General features: G+C 32.6%; 1 protein-coding gene across 1 annotated transcript; it reads right to left on the reverse strand.

Moving 5' to 3' along the window:
• Nucleotides 1-317: 317 nt before the first annotated feature.
• Nucleotides 318-2,048, reverse strand: LOC105248331 (hemolymph lipopolysaccharide-binding protein). Its single transcript, XM_011253075.3, has 3 exons — nucleotides 1,864-2,048; nucleotides 1,002-1,223; nucleotides 318-842 (listed from the first exon to the last, which is right to left on the reverse strand). Exons 1-3 carry the CDS (start codon nucleotides 1,976-1,978, stop codon nucleotides 544-546), a joined length of 636 nt encoding a protein of 211 aa, XP_011251377.2. The 5' UTR covers nucleotides 1,979-2,048; the 3' UTR covers nucleotides 318-543.
• Between the last annotated feature and the right edge of the window lie 16,539 nt (nucleotides 2,049-18,587).

Here is an 18,587-nt window from a genome sequence, read left to right on the forward strand (position 1 = left end):
TTACGTATTATTATTATACAGAGTATTTCTTAATAAGTGCGAAAAATTTTAAGAGATGAAAATTATTCTCTGTTGAAAATTCTCTGTTGAAAAAATTTTAAGAGATGAAAATTTTAAGAGATGAAAATTATTCTCTGTTGAAAATTATTCTCTGTTGAAAAAATTTTAAGAGATGAAAATTTTAAGAGATGAAAATTATTCTCTGTTGAAAATTATTCTCTGTTGAAAATTATTCTCTGTTGAAAAAATTTTAAGAGATGAAAATTTTAAGAGATGAAAATTATTCTCTGTTGAAAATTATTCTCTGTTGAAAATTATTCTCTGTTGAAAATTAAGGAGGATCTTTCATATAAACATATACTATATCTTACCCTGTAGAGTTACATTCCTCCAAAAATGGAGGTAAAAATTAGGTTTTCATTTTTTTTCAAATTTGAAACAGGTTAAAGAGTTATCCACTCAATTCCATTTCTTTAATCTTAAATTTAATTCTAAATTTCATTTATCTATCACGTTAATAGATCTCTCTAACGCGATATAATGTTACAGAGGGATCTCACAGAAGAAAGAATGTAATAAACTACAATTGATGTCGTCCATTCCACCTTCCACAATGAGACCCCCGCAATTTTGATTACCACCGTAATTATCGGGTTCGTTTGGCCATTTAGTATTCCATCTCGTAAACCCAGTATTTTCTAAGGCCTCGCCCTTAACAGTAACCCAATCACCCTCTTCAAAATAATCATGGAGCCCAAGCCAAGCCTGGTCGATGGTTTTCTCTTCTAGCATACGCAAAAGGACCTTCTCCTCCGATTCCGAATTGATAATCGCCAAATGACCTAATGGCATGGTATAATAAGTATAATGGAGGTATTTTGCTTGAGACTATCGTTATTACGTCAATTCTTTTCAGACGGTATAATATTAATTATGAAAATTCGCGTAACACGTGCCCGTAAGCACATTAATGACCGTTTGATTGCAGTATTTTTTTTTACCTCCTTCCTGGTCACAAGCTTGGCGAGCTTTGTTCCACGTGAGTTTGCGTGGATGAAGCTTGTGCGCACTTATTCCAGGTGTGACAACGTAGCCGTTCAATTTTGCCTTATTTTTTGTTGCGTGTTTTGATGGTTCTTCATTGTATATATAAAATATTTGCTGACCCACTTGATAATTATTATGTCCGTTCATAACAACTACATGCTTCTTATTGAGTTCCTCTGATAGAAGAATTAAGAGATATTTTAATATTATTTTCCGAAATATAAAGAATAATAAAGAATTTCGCATTCTGCTAACATTTCAAATTATTTTTGTACTTATGTAATAAATCATGTCTAAGAAAGCGAATGAATCATGGGGAATCCATCCACTTCTCGCGATAACTGATAATCTAGTGTTTAATGTTTATAAAAAAAAAACAATTTTTCACAGTAATTTATCTTTTTTTCCTTTTTAAATGTTAAAATATTTCTTTTTATTGTATTTACAAATGGTATAGAGTGATGGGAGAAACGGTCAAATATCTTGGGAAATAATGATTATGGAAGAAAATGTTCCATACAAAAGTTTTAGTATATGAAATGGTCTATTATATGATTATATTGAAATGATCTTCATGTGATCTTGAAGGACACCCTAAAGTTTCCATTTAAGATTTCAAAGTTGACCTTCACGGTGTCCTTCAAGGTCACATGAAGGTAATTTCAATATAATCATATATATAATAGACCATTTCATATACTAAAACTTTGATATGGAACATTTTCTTCCATAATCATTATTTTCCAAGATATTTGACCGTTACGAAACTTTCTCCCATCACTGTATAATATATTATTGGATAAGAAAAATGTTTACCTTCTTCATTTGGTGTTAGCGATTTTGGATCGATCTGAGTGTCAGCTCTTACATCAAATGAACGTCCTTGCGTTTGATACCAAACAATAAAAAGTATTGGAAGATACTTGAGCATTGTTAAATGTTGCTAGTTGACAGGCTTGTGAAGTAATGCCACAACTGGACAGCTAATGTCTTTATAATGTCTCGTTCGGTAAAATACCGATGACCCGAGTTGGGTTACGAGAGCAAAGATTAAGATTGTAAATTATCTGCTGATTTCAATAAAGTAAATAAACTATACTACTGCGTATAATCGCGTAACTAAGCTGCAATTACGTAACGAACGTAATTTCCATGATTTAAATCACTTGTTTTTTTCAACATCTCGTTTTTTTTATTCTATTACATAAATGTAAGACTCTTTGTGATAAATTTGATCTGTAATATTATGCAGATAATCGTACTGCAGACAATCGTATTTTAATGGAATTGTTAATCAAAGGATCAATAGAAAAACTGTAGTCGACCAAACTAGCCAAAAAAAGTTTTAGTTTATTAATACGACGTTTCGACCATGTGGTTGTGGTCCTTATCAAGTATACACTAAAAAAGATTTATAAATACATAAATTAACGGTTTGATTACATAGCAACGCACAGAGAATTAAAGTGTGAAAGATTTTTACCGATGTAATAATAATCAGAAGGCACCATAACTGATGAACATGTAAAACACGTAATCACATAATACAAAAAACGTTATTTAATTAAATTCAAATTTGAGAGAAGCTGATGCGTCCATGTGAGACTTCGTCAATAAACTAAACATAACAGGAAGAAAAACGGTACTAAGTGACCTTAATAATTTTGTCGTAAATATTATTCAAGTTATCTGTGTCAGTCTGTAAGTTGATTAGATTTTTAGATCTCTTAATAAAGAACATTTCAGCTATCTCTCTTTTGCGAACGTACTTTTCATTGTGCAAGATATTTCGACCAATCGAAATCGTGTCCGGATTCTAATCTATGTTTGCTGATAGCGGAGTGATTAGACTCATGTAATTTTATATTGTTACAGTGTTCTTTCACTCGGGTCCGCAAATGTCTTTTTGTTTGCAATGTAAGATAAATTGCAATCCCTACAGTTTAATTTGTATACAACACTTGTCTTGTCGTTATTGTGTAAGGTATCTTTACCACATCTAATTAAGTTATTAAGTTTTTTTGTTACTTTGTAGACGACGTTGAAACCACTGTTTCGTAGAAGACGGTAGAGATCTTGACTCGTATTCTCTACGTATGGTATGGTGATAAAATGAGTTTTAACTGGATGAGTAGAATTGGCGTCATCAGTGTCATTGCAGTCGCGATTGTTTAAAAAATTGATTCTTTTTCGGAATTGTTAATATTGTGTTTTTGATTCATAAATACTAGATTTCTCATTCGATCTTTAATTTTTTAACATTCGATCTTTAATTTTTTAACATTTTTTAAATACAATCCTTTTTTTGGCAATTCTTTGCTGTTAGAAACTAGAACCGGCTATCTCTACGTTGAAACATGTTATAATTCTATTTGCGAAACGCAGGTAAAATTGGCAAAGATTCTAAAATACTATATTTTAAGCGCATTTAATATAATAAAGAAAAAGTAATAATGCAATGATGATTGCATAATTTGCGATCGTTAATCGTAAATCAGCTGCTCCTCGAATAATTTAACTCGTATCTGCGTGTGGGATGTACTTTATATGTGCGCAAAAATGGAGAGGCAATAAATATGGCAATGAGACAGAATTTGTAGCACAAACTTTCAATGAAAAACGATTTGAATTAAAGGCAACGTTGCCAGAATCACTCAGGACTTTGTTTGTACACATTTTTTTCCTCGAAAAAGGAAAAGAAATATTAATAGCTTCTAGCAAAGAGTTTTCGCACGTTCGCTCTATCAAATCCGAGGCACGTGTGAGTCTAAACTATTCTTTGCAAACTCGATGATAGAATATTTGAAAAAAAAAGGAAAAAATCTTTGAAGTACTCACTCATTCTCCTCAGATTTTAATTCTTCTTCTGTTTTGCCACTAATAGCTTTACGTAATTTTTTTATATAACTTTGGATACTTCTTGTAAACGTTTTCTCTTTGATTTAATACGCGGTAAATTTATCTCGATACTTCTCCTCTCGTGCAGGCTCACCATTAGTTATAAAACAGGTTTCGCGCGCAGGTATCCATAATTATTTATGCACTTCTCTCTTAGTTTTTATAAAGTGCACAAATAATCGCGAAACTGCGCGGAAACTATTTTAGAACAAGCAAAACTTGGCAACTTGTAAGTTTTTTTACCTATATTTTATTCTCGTCGCCATTTTGATCAAAATCTTTCGCTTCTGAAACTTGTGTAAAAGCTATGAATTCTTTAAAATTCGATAAAACGTAATAAAAAATTTCATAGGATGAAATAAGAAACTACCTATGTGAATTTACATCTTATGTTAATTTATGTGTTTCATCATATGTTAATTTCTCTTGAAACAATTTCCTTGATATAATGAGTATAGCTATTTCTTTAATAATCGAGAAATTTAAAATGATAAAAAATAAAGATTAATTAATATTCTTAATAATTTATAAATTTAATATGCTAGTTTACGTTATCACATCTTATATTAATTTACCCTAATTTTTCTTGAAATAATTTTTTTTATTTAACGAGCATAGCTATTTCTTTAAATAATTTAAAGTTATTAAAAGTAAAGATTAATTAATATTCTTAATAATTTATAAATTTAATATTCCAGTTTTTTTTTCATACAAATACATACATTGTGAAAAAAATATCTTAAAAATATCTTATAACTTCAAATCTGGATAAATTGATTAATTATCTGCGTCTAGCTAAACTTAAATTAAATTTAAAATGAAAAAAAAAGAGAGACATTGAGAAAAATATAACGTACAATGAAAAAGAGTATCGGCTAAAAGTTATCCATCTAATTAAATATAACAGGTTATCGAGAAATAGTGTTTATATTCACATTATAAATTATTAACTCGACATTCTATGATCAATCCATTTATCGACATTCTATGATCAATCCATTATCGATATTCTATGATCAATCATGTTATTATAGTACGAGAACAGGGTAAGGTATCATATATTATTCAACGACAGCTCGCGGCTATTGGTTAATGAATAATTAGTCATAATCGCTAATGGACACAGTCACAGGACACTTTTAGCTGCTAATTAATAACAAATAATAATAATTATATAAAACAGATCATATCATTCAAAGTCAAATGTAATAATCACCTTTTTGATCATCTATATATATTTGACTTAGCAAAAAGATCGCGCATGAAATAAATAAGGTTCTTTCGTGTTAAGAACACTGATTGTTGACTGTGTTAAGCACGAGAGGAGAAACTTTCAGACGTGTGAGTGGGAGAGAAAAATTCTTCCGAATCGCTATTTTTAAATTACGAAAGAAGGAATTTAGCGGATCTCGCTTCGTCTACAAAAAAAAAAGAAGACTCTCATTTTGTCCCTCAAATATATCCAATTCTCAAGATTCCATCTGCTCAAGAACACAATTGAAGTCACCGTTGTAAATAACTTCTGCAGGAAAATCGGATTGCCCTTCCCCTCCTATCCCCCCCCCTCCCTCCCGCTGTCTCTATTATCTTATTTCCGTATCTTCAGAATTCATACATTTCCGCAAAAGGTGAGATATAAAAGAGGAGCGGATGAATTATTTTTAAGAGAAGGTAAAAAAAAAAGGGGGAATAAATTTGCTTATATATAATATATTCTCGAGTATGTTCTCGCGCAAAAGAGCAAGAGAAGAAAGAGCAATCACCCGAAATCTTATTTATAGACTGCTCGACCTTCTTCCCTGATCGACGTGATCGCGATAATGTATTCCAAAGAAGAAAAATCAAACTCGCGGAAGTCTCTCTCTCTCTTTTTCTCTTCAAGATTCATCCGGCCCTTATCCAAGTCACCACCATCCTCCTTTTCGGATCCAAGTCTCTGTCGAGCACTTTTTTTCCGCGGAAACGATCGGAAAATTCCTCCTCCCGATGACGCGCTCGACGAAAAACAATTCCCGAACAAAGTTTCGGGAGCGTCGCGCGTCGACGAAATGCAAAGCGTAAAACCGGATTAAGCGTGACGCGGACGACGGGAGTCAATCAATGTAATTTACATAAATCCGAGGTGACGGAGCGGCTGCGAGGCTACGCCGGAGAGACCCCGACACGTTGTCGGAGGGGGATGATTTACACGGGCCGGGCTTCATCGCTTCGTACGCATCAACAAGATCTGCATTCATTTTTCTTGATACGTCGCGACAAAGCTATCCATTGTCGACAGCTTTGTCGACGTGCACGTGTCAATGCGTCTCGTTGCGCTCGCTGAAATCGCGAAAGCGTGCAAATCCCGAAATAAACGCGACGCTCAAGCCCCAAATGTTTGCCGTGCAAATGAAACTTACACCGTCAACGCACGTCATACGCGCCCGAATCGCCGCGCACACATTACACTATGTTAACTATTCAATATACATTGCATTTACCCAACCTGCAGTCTCTTTCCAATTGTAAATCTCATTACCCGCGCTAGTGGAGCAGCTCATACAGCACAGATCATTGTTACATTGCCGCAATATTGTATCAATATTGCAGCAATATTAAAGCAGTATTGCAGCAACATTGCAATATTGCAATAATATTAAAGCAATATTGCAGCAACATTGCAATATTGCAGTAATATTAAAGCAATATTGCAGCAACATTGCAGTAATATTGCAGCAATATCAGAGCAATATTGCAGCAACATTGCAATACTGCAGCAATATTAAAGCAATATTGCAGTAATATTGCAGCAATATTAAAGCTATATTGCAGCAACATTGCAATATTGCAGTAATATTAAAGCAATATTACAGCAACATTGCAATTTTGCAGTAATATTGCAGCAATATTAAAGCAATATTGCAATACACCTACAGAAAAGATTTCTAAATTTAATGCTATTACAATTCAATCTATCATAAAATAGGATAGATATAGCGACAATTATATTTTTTATTAAAAAAAGAATATTTTAATCTTAAATGGAAATTTCTTAAATCTAGAATGAAATGATCCTGATACTATTATATCTACAAAAGACGACAAACGCATATCGGTTTCGCGCAACTACTGACGCTAATATCAAATTATTCTAAGTGCAAAAATATCTAACTTAGATTTCTTTATATTATTCTTGTTTTCAAATTATAAAAACAATCTTATTTAATTCGAGAGAGAAGAATAAGAATTATTATTTTAGTTTTAAAATTGTTTCATTTTTATACTACATAAGATTGTGACCGGATTAAATGTATCAAGAACATTTTTCGTCTTGTTAGAAGAAATCTTTTCTGAGAGGGTAATATTGCAACGATATTAAGCAATATTGCAGCAATATTGCAGTAATATTGCGGCAATATTGCAGCAATGTAATAATAGTCTGTGCTGTATGGGAGACTGACAGCGCGGGTCCAGTTTTCAACGAACGTTATTCCGATCGGATAACAAGTATGCTCTCGTGTCATATAATTATAAAGTACCAGCGGAATGAATATAAATCGAACTATTATTTGCCCGATGAAAATACCGACTGGCATTCTCCCACCGGGATTTTTGATATCCTTCCTCTGGCTGGCCGGTCAGGAACATCGCGCGTTTCATATCGTTCTGCAGATTCGGAAATTGCGGCCATTCGTGCGCACGCGGAACAATGCGCCTAGTCCCGTTAATAAACGAGAATGTTGAAAAATACCGCGCTCTGTACGCGACATATGTTCCAAGCGCGGGCGATTTTAAATCGCCGTGTATGTATTTCATCGAGCGGAGAAATTTCGGCGCTCCCGAATATTTTACGCGAGCGTACGAGGTGCTCATCAACGATATCATTAACCATTAGTGCCATTACTACGGTTTACCGTACGTGACATGCATTATTCGGCCGATAATGCATGTCGCGAAATGACCGTGGAAAGAGAAGATGCGCGCTGTTAATTTTGTATCTCTTATTAGCCCCAGCTTAAGTGCGATCGCAAAACAGCTGTTATAATTACTGCGATATTTGCGTACCACGTCATGTTGCATATTAAAGTAATGGTGATTACGTTGAGGTTCAATTTAATACGTGGAATAAAGAAAGGCCGATAGTAATCTCCCTACTTTGAATTAATTAAATTTAGCTATTATTTTGTTTTGATTCAAAAAATAATTACATTTTTCTAATATTGCTGAAAAGATACATGTTAGTTTTTCGTGCTTTTGTACATTGAAATTAAAAATTCACTATTTATGTTTACACAAAAAGATAGAAATAATTTAAATTTTCGAGATTATAATAAAAATGAAGTTAATTCCATGCAACAGTAAAAGATAGAAAATTATTTTGGTAAAATCAGACAGAATTTTTTCTGCTTTTTTGAAACACATTTCTCTTTGGCTGCAAAATTTTCCTCCGAATTTCTAAATTTTTGATTATTTCCACCGAATGCAATTTCCATCAACTTTTAGCGTAAACAATTAAATATTAAATGAAATTAGCATTTCGATAATATTCGAGCATATATATGTATATGCATACGTATGTGTATATGGAAGGATATCTGGTAGTGACTTAATTCTCCTGCCAGCAGCAACTTGGAGTCCTTATGATGTCTTGGCCAGAATCTTGGGCCAAGTTGCAGGCAAAGTGGTTAGGAGTTTCTGGAACGGTCATGCAAATGTGTGTTAGTTGCATTTCGAGACCGAGTTTTCCAACGACTTGACCGGAAATTTCCTTTAACGAGTAGGAAGCATCTCGCGTGATCGGAAACCGCTTGAATTGTGTCAATATAGTATGTAAATTTTTTTTATTTTCGTTATAAAATTTCCAACTATCCCGGATACATAAATTTGATCAAGCATTTCCGTTTGCAATATCCAATCGATAAAATTACACAAGGACGATTAAAAGCATACAAATCGTTTCGACACTCGATCGAATAAATACTATCAGTGCGTCTGATCGTATTTTCATGGAATAAAAAGGAGATTTTTGCAATCCTGAAAATTTCACGATAAAAAAAGTTGCAAAAATTATTGCAAAATTATTAATATAATTTTATATTGACTTTTTAGGTAGTAACTATTAGACTTAATGCGTGCGCGAAAAAATCTACTTTCATTAAAAGTCCAGTGAAAAAAAAGAAGATATTCGATTATCTTAATCTTTTTACTTGGAAATCCAAGTTTTTATAGGTTCATAAACTTAAAATTTTTAATGTTGAAAATATGAGACACACTTCAGAAAATCTTGAAGAAAGTCAATAATTACAGGTGCGTTATTAATGAAACTTTCCCCTATAATCGTCTTATAATTTTTCATTATATTATAGAAATAATGATATTATATTCGTAATGAAATATATATAATTCTAATTGCAGAATACATGTACGCGGTGTGATGAACAAATATTGCGATAAATTTACGAATTTAAGAGATTTAATTAGATTTAATTATGATTGATAATAACTGATGATACGAGATTTTATAAAAAAATTATTATACAAAAGATTGCAATGTCCGCTGTTAAATAAACAAAAAACATACTTCAATAAAGGAGTAAAGCAGATAAATAAATAAAAAAACATACTTTAATAAAGGATGTGAAAGCGGAAAAGTGGAGGGAAAAACAAAGCACTCTTATAAATTCCATAAAATTATAGTATGTATTTATATCAAGAGGTAAATATATCTCATCAGAGGCACTTGACTCTCACGTGTCAGCAAGTGATGGCTGCTTATCGATGATCGAGTGCCATAATTTAGCGTGATGCTCAAATGATTTTAATAATTTTCGAATCAATGACACTTCTGGCTGTCGAATAACATTTCGACCATTTTCCATTATTTTTCCGACACACGCATACGATTTGCCATGCATTATCCATCCCGATTATCGATCGCTCTCGGATTTTTTTAATATACCAGTTTCCTTGAGACTGACGGATATTGATGATATCGGAGATAATAAATGAGATTCTGATAACAGTAGAATTTCTTGCATATCCTTTTCTAGATTATTTTTAACTCTTCTATTACATCAAATGTAAAAAAAGAGGAGAAAAAAAGTAATCTTACCTACGAAGGTGACGTGTTATTTTTTTTTAATATAACTGATAGAATTCTGACTTTTTCAAGCATTGTTGGTGTTTTAAATTCCACTTAATTTTTACAATCTTTTTTCTGATTACTTAAATACAAAATATATCTTATATTGATTATACAATATATATTTTATATTAATATAATTATTATATTAATATAATTATTATATTAATATAATTACAACGTATATTTCATATTAATTGTTATATCAAATTTAATACGAAAGAAGATTGCCAGTACAAGTCTAATTATATTAATTACATTAATTCTCTATTTAATTGTCTGATGCATTTCTCTACTCGGTATAAATGTCAAGACATATGACGTGCTCAATCTTCCAGAGAGCAATGAACAATGACTACAGTATTCGACTTCTCGTAATACAATGTTGTAATTGTCGCTCAATTTGAGCGATATCGTATGCGTTTTATCTAAGCGACAACGACATAATATCGCAGATTTGAAAATACGACGAACGAAAAGGAAGAAAGAAAGCATCGGGGTTCATTTTTAGAATCAAATTGAGAAAGATCGTTCTCTTTACCTTCTTATCTCACTTACTTCACTGCGTCGTGGAACTCAACAAAATTAAATATTTTCCTTGCGCTGTAGATTTCGTTTTCTTCGTGAACTTCTGAGGAAAGGCAATTACCGCGAGATGCAACCAAATATACCTAGTCGCAAGAAACGCGATGACACCGCTTATATCTCTACCGCTGATACAGTCAAACTAAATCTTACCCCGATTAAAAGCAAACTCCAGAAATTAAGAAATAAGGATTTCTTGCGAGGTTTGCGTCGCAAATAATAGAATTTTTCTCAGAAGTTATTAAAATACATCTTCCGATTAAAATAAAAACTTGATAAAATAAAATTCGATATTTCTATATTAGATGTATCAAATCTATTATGAATAAAATATAAACTATTGTATTATGATATTATTAATAATTAATAGAGATTTTTTGCGAGCTTTACGTAACAAATAATAAGATTTTCTTTGAATATTGTTAAAGCGTATCTTTCGATTAAAGTAAAAATTTATTATTAACACGAATCAATATTAGAAATAATTATTATGCTGTTGCAAACATCACCACATCGATTATGAATCGTATTAAAAAAATAAAGATTTTTTTACGAGCTTGGAATAGCAAATAATAGAATTTTTTTTAGAGTTTATTAAAATCTTTCGATTAAAGTAAAAAATTCAATAAAATTAAATTCGATATTTTCATATGATATTTCTCCCATATGTGAGCAAAACCCTACATATATCAAATCTATCACTAACACAATATCAAGCTAATATTAGAAATAATCATTATCCTATTGCAAACATTACTATTATCATCGATTTTCAATCGTATTAAAAAAATAAAGATTTTTTTACGAGCTTGGAATAGCAAATAATAGAATTTTTTTAGAGTTTATTAAAATCTTTTGATTAAAGTAAAAAATTCGATAAAATAAAATTCGATATTTCCATATGATATTTCTCCCATATGTGAGCAAAATCCTACACATATCAAATCTATCACTAACACAATACCAAGCTAATATTAGAAATAATCATTATCCTATTGCAAAGATTACTATTATCATCGATTTTCAATCGTATTAAAAAAATAAAAATTTTTTTTTACGAGCTTGGAATAGCAAATAATAGAATTTTTTTAGAGTTTATTAAAATCTTTCGATTAAAGTAAAAAATTCGATAAAATAAAATTCGATATTTCCATATGATATTTCTCCCATATGTGAGCAAAACCCTACATATATCAAATCTATCACTAACACAATATCAAGCTAATATTAGAAATAATCATTATCCTATTCCAAACATTACTATTATCGATTTTGAATCGTATTAAAAAAATAAAGATATTCTTATGAACTTTGCATATAACAAATAAAAGAAATTTTTTAGAATTTATTAAAATCTTTCGATTAAAATAAAAAATTTAATAAAATAAATTTCGATATTTCCATATGATATTTCCCGTATGTGAGCACATTAGATATATCAAATATCTATTTCTAACACAATATCACAAGCTAATAATAGAAATAATAACTATCCTATTGCAAACATTACTATTATCATCCATTTTGAACCGTATTAAAGCAATAGCATGCGCTAAAGCCAGTGCTGAGTCATGATAAATATGAATATGAAATTCATAGTAAATTATTACTAGCCTATCGATAACTATTTAAATTAATAATGTTATGATATTACGCAATTATCTTTCGTTGAAAATAATTCCAATTTAGTTTAATAATCTAAAACTGATATAAGTATTAGATTTGATGCTGCAATATTGATCGCGAAAAACATTTCATGGATTTATAAATTCACGAAAATATCACAAATATTATTAAGGAGCTTTAGATCGCCGGTTGACGAGACGTGTACATCTGCGAGGCACATTTTAAAATATGCACGCAAAGTTGTCCAAGTTATATCCGGAGCGCAAAATTTGTTCTTTATAAGTTGCGGAGAAACCGGGGAAAATTTAATCGAATCTAAGAAAATCGACGTTCACGGCATGCCGAACTCCCGCGAGAAGACGAAAACTTCATGCCAGAATGGGAGTTTAATGCGACATTTCGGTACTTGCAGCTGCAACGAAATTCGGGCAACTTTTGTTCCATTTGCCAGGAATTGCCAAGCGAGGATATCTTCATCATGGGGGAAAAGAGTCCGAAACGTGCGGGATATTGGAATATATATGAAACTCGAACGGCCACTCACCTCCCTTCGTTTACCTCTTTTCTGTTCCTTCGGAAGGGTAGATGATTCCAAAAAATTATTTGTCAGCCATAAAACGCACGTTAGATCCAAGCGCAGTTTCCCAGTAACTTTAATGCAAACGTAAAATAATTAATTCGCGTAAAAGTGAAAAAGTACACGCTTTCACGCACACACTCGCGAACTTTCGCTTCGCTGCGAAACTTTGGCATCGTTTTCATGAAATATGTTTCAGGCCACGTTGCAAAATATCAGGAACAAAATCTATCCTCTAATAAGACGGAGACGATGAAAATTCGCTGAAATTTAGGAAAACTTAAATATTGCAACCTGCTGCCTGGAGGTGGAAGCAAAATTCATGGAAATTTGCGAGCGTCCCGAGCGACATCGAGCTCGACGCAATTACTCCTGTGCATTGTAAGTCGGAAGTGTTCATTTCGTTTTCCGGAGGAGGAAAAAAGAACCATGTCGGCTTTTCAATTAAAAGTCGCTATAATAATCATTGGGATAAATGTAAATTTTGCAAATTGAGTGGAAAAAGGACATTATTTTTTCATGCTAACGGATCACGCGATAAGACGCAGAAAATAAAAGTCATTCACTTGTCACGCAATTTATCAAAATTTTTAAAGTTCTTTTTAGAAAAAAAAAAATTAAGATGACATATATTTTGCGCGTCTCCCAAGTGTGCCATCTTCTATTTTTACGTTTTGTTTTAGCATTATTATCGAAGAAATAACCTCACACTGCACGAAGATAATTGATCTTACGATAAAATGCGGCTACGAACGTGACGCGAGGGACAAATTCTATATTATCGGTTTCCCAAATGTGCCATCGCGGAGTTGTTCCTTTCGCAGACGCTTTTTGTCATTATAACGATGAACGGCCGTATAAGGTAGCGCGAATAAACAGGGTAAAACTAACATAAAAATCTACTCGTCCTAAAAAGAAATTCTATACATATATTTCCCGTGGGCTCCGGTCATAAAGGCGAGCACGTAAATTGAATGTGCGAGAAATTCGTCATGTTATTTCGCCTTCGATCCCACACGGGCAATCAGACGTCGTAGATTTTATTACACGTCTTACGAGTATCTGAGAGGAAAAAAAGCGCGTAAAAATTGAAAAAAAATTCGAATCCTATAGTACACAATATGGACCGAGGAAAAAATTGTAAACTTGACTAAATATTTTTAACTATTACTATTTTTAATTATTATTTTTTTAATTTTTTTAATTATTTAACTACTTTTAATTATTATTTTTTTAATTGAAATATTTAACTAGATGTCATACATCGTATTTAATTTATATTATAATTTATATTATAATTAATTTTTATTTATTACATAATTAATTTTTATTGATTAAATACTTAAATATTTTAATTAAAAAAGTAAAAATTAATTGAAAATGTTTAGTCAAGTTTAAAATTATTTTTTCTCAGTGTACGTAATTTTAATCCAAAAAATACTTTGATGTCATAATCACATAATAATAATCACATTTATGACGTCTAATATATTTTTTAAAACTCAATTGCACGCGTGTACGTTAAATATAAATGTTACGTGATGTAAAGGTGTAAAATTAATTTTGTCACGGATGCAAATGTTCGCGTTGACATCACTCGATATTTCGAAGGAAGCCGCGCAAAAAATACGAAATTTCTCGCCACTTTAGGACCATTCTCCTATGGGATTCGAAAATCTGACATTGGAAATACTTTTCTCCCTCCTGTTCGAATCGTACGGACGACGCTTATGATTGTGTGTCGCGAAAATATGCAAAAATGTGCGCGGACAAGTGGAGAAAAAAAAATGTAATGAGAAAACGAGATGACATTGTGCACGCGAAAGTAGATTTCACGGGAGGAATATCCAAAACAGAGTCCGCCATATTCAATTCGGCGCGTAAATATCTGCATTTGAATGACGACGCGGGGGAGTATGAAAATCGATTTTCCCCCATCAACTTCGTATTTCCGATTTATGCGGTCGTTTAAAAACATTTCCACGGACCACATCCTCGAAATCTCGTTCGTCCGAACGCGACATATATTTACATTATTATATCTCCAACATTTACATTGCATTACATTTGTAATTTATGAACGTCATTTTCAACGATATTTGCAATCGTTAGCATTTTGCGCGCGCTACATGCTCTCGAAATATACTTTGAATATGATAAAGTATAACGCAAAATGTTACCTTTCCACGTATCATGTCAAAATTTGAAGTATTTCAAAATATATATACATCCATCACATTTCATATATATATATATATATATATATATATATATATATATATATATATGGAGACTCATAATTTTAGATATAAATCGCCAAACATACACATACAAATGTTTTACCTCGATAATTTGGAAAAAGAATATTTTCCAGAGAATATTCACCTCTCGGTTAAAAGGTGAAAGACCTTGGGATACGATTGTATTCGTCATCTTGATATCTTCACACTTGAAATAGAAATGGAAATCTCATTAATGTCACCGAAAGCTTAATGCGGACATCAGTTTGGCGAATTTTTATCTCAAATATAGGACACATCCAAACACTTTACGGATTCGTCGCAGCTAAAGCTGATTAATTATTCATCCAATAATTTCACTATCCGACACTCGACGTTCAAACTCGCGACTTTCCGATCCGGAAAAGCAGCTAATTGACGTCACGAACAAGCGACCGATTCAATAAACTTTCTTAATATATGTCCGAGTGCTGCCTCTCATTAATAATACTGACAGCGTTAAATAACCAATCACTCAGGGATCTCAATTTAAATCCCGCTCTTCCGAGATTATTATCTCGTAACAAAATCCTGTGACATTTTTATGTTGAAAAGATATGCACCAGCGTAACACAAGTTTAATTAAATGCCATTCGTTTTACGGTTTTTAAAACGTATAATTTTAAATAACTCCAAAGAGACATTAAAATGTCTCTTTTTTTTTAAATAAAATTTAAATCAGGAAATTAAATTAATTTCTTATATAATTTACTTAAATATAATTCTCATTTCTAAATATATTTCTTTTATAATTTGCGAAGAGATTAGAAGAACCATTTAATAACTTATAATTAAAAAAATCCAAATATCCCGATATTTGGCTTTTCAATTTTAACAATCATGATCGAAAAATGAAACTTGCTAATGATCTGCCAAAGAATTAGTTAGCTCTTTTGACGGTGAATAGATCGGAAGTCACGTCGATCGATGAGTGATTAGTAACCATCGCGTATAACGTTGTCGGCCAAAAAAAGAGAAATCTCTTTGTGGCAATCTTACTTCAATAAAGCGGCAGTTTATGGCCTTGTTCTTAACTCACAAATACACACATGTACGCTCTATCATTCTTATCTCTCATCCTCCTCAAGCCATTAGTGCGTTCCCGTCATTTTCGACACTTCCATTCGAAACATCCCATCCACCTTACCACACCCTATCCATCAACTAATTGCCGTAGATCCGCGGCACACCCTTGTTCGTGTCGCTCGCAAATCCCGGGGCTGATGGCGATCGCGCTAAACAATTGCAAAGGACCGTATAATTTACGGTTCAACGCGAGATTCGTCTGCGGGATCGTTATCGGCACGTGAGAAAAACACGGTCATTGCCTTCTAGCTGACTTGCCGACGCTCGTAAATTAAATGATGCAGTCACGTGGTTATAATAACACGCTAACGTGCATTAGAGTCAGTGCAATAATCCGAAGCACACGTATAATGACAGATAAATGTGCCTCGGACGTTGAACAAGAAATACATCGTAAATTACACGAGTAAATGACAACAATATATAGCTTGTACAAAAAGATACAGATATCGATGAAACTATACAGGATGTCCCAGATTTAACGAATCAACCGTTAATAGCAGATTCCTGAGATCACTTGGAGACGAAAATTCTAATACCAAAATGTTGAGGAAGACTTCATAAAAATGTTCAAACTTGACTACTGTCGCATCGAAGACACAATCGCGCTCACTGCAAAATTCTATTTTTTATTTTATATTGATTTATATTTTTTATTTTATATTGATTTTATTTTATATTGATCCCTCTATCGATATCGATATTATCGCGTTATACGTGGATCCCTTGATGCGCTGTCCGACGTAACGCGCCAATTGGTCATCTTTAATCTTTTGTAACATCGAAATTACATCTCCCTCAACATTTTGGTATTAGAATTTTCGTCTCCAAATGATTTCAGGAATCTGCTATTAACAGCTGATTCGTTAAGTCTAGGACACCCTATATATATGAATCGTATTTTGTTGAGAAATGTAAGAAAATTCGAAAGAGACAATATTTATTAAGATTGACACGTGTCACGTGCATGTAACGTCTGCGAGATAAATGCATAGAAAGACAAGTTGTTTGCAAAGAAGGTAAAATAACGCAAAAATCATGTTCAAAGTTACTCGAAAGCGTCACTTGCGTGCAAAAAAATTAGACTCGTCGTATATAACTAAAGTGCGAGACAAACTTTTAATTGTACTAATTATTTCGGGATAAACACTTCTGTTTCTATACATCTTGCAATCGTTGGAAAAGTTTTCTCACGAAAAACTCGAAAAAGCTATTACTTCATAATAAAGTTTACTTCTTACTAACTTATAATTGCTATTGTATTGGAAAAGCGCTCTTAAAGAATTTTCCCGATCGATCGGAGCAATTGGGAGGAACGATTTATTAGCGATATGTTAAATAATGACGAAATTATTTCAATACTCTATTTAAATTAAGCGACACTATAAATTATTTCAACACTCTATTTAAGCGACACTTCACAATAGGACTTTCCGGATGTAGGCTACAAAAATACTAGACGCAAACGTCGCAATATTTTGACTCCATAGCACTATTGCACACACGTTCTCTTATTGCATCTCATTTTCTCTCTTCACTGCTCCAGTTTTACTATGACTAACAAGAAAAACTTTGCTATCAAAGCTGTCTCTTACGAGTAATTTGCGCGCGCGTCATAAAAGCTCGTAAAAAGTCCGAAATGGAGCCCATAAAAATTCGTATGTTCAAACTCTGAGTAGATAACTAAAGCCAATTTCACAGAAAATGAGATCAAAGCTCGCACTTTTAACAATATAATTTTTGCGGAAAAAAAAGTAAATAAAAAATCGACTAACGCAGAAAGCATGATCAATTGAATTCTCGAATAATTACAAAATTGAATCCAAATATCTATAACCTGGAATAGACTTTATCTGTTACACATTTTAGATTAAAATCGAAATCATATATTTATGTCCCGAGATTCTGAAATCTTTTCCACATTTCTTTCCAACTCCAGAAGAAAGAAGAAACAAAATTGATACCACCAGACTTATAACATCGGGTTTTACTTTTAATTACATCAAAAGGAGCACACATATATCATAAACTGTCCGCCCCATTCCGTACACCATAAAAGAAATTGCGATGAAATCTATCGTAACTTCTTTTCCGATAAGTTCATGAGAAAGCGAGGGAAAAACCGAGATAGCGGCTACCTGTATCGTAACTGTTTACTGAATCGTTATCACGTGAAGAAGCCGCGGTAGAAGTTTGATTAGAGGACGTGCAGACTTCGTTTCGTTCTGTACACAAACGTGCCGATGCTTGCTTCTCACTCGTATGAGGGTATATAACTGCCTGCTGTCTCAGAAAATTGAATGACGTCCAACTATCTCGAAAAATCATAACTAGGGTTACACAAGACACAAGACAAGACAATATTCGT

This window comes from Camponotus floridanus, unplaced genomic scaffold, assembly GCF_003227725.1.
Source record: "Camponotus floridanus strain SB8 unplaced genomic scaffold, Cflo_v7.5 scaffold63, whole genome shotgun sequence".
In the NCBI taxonomy this organism is placed as follows: domain Eukaryota; kingdom Metazoa; phylum Arthropoda; class Insecta; order Hymenoptera; family Formicidae; genus Camponotus; species Camponotus floridanus.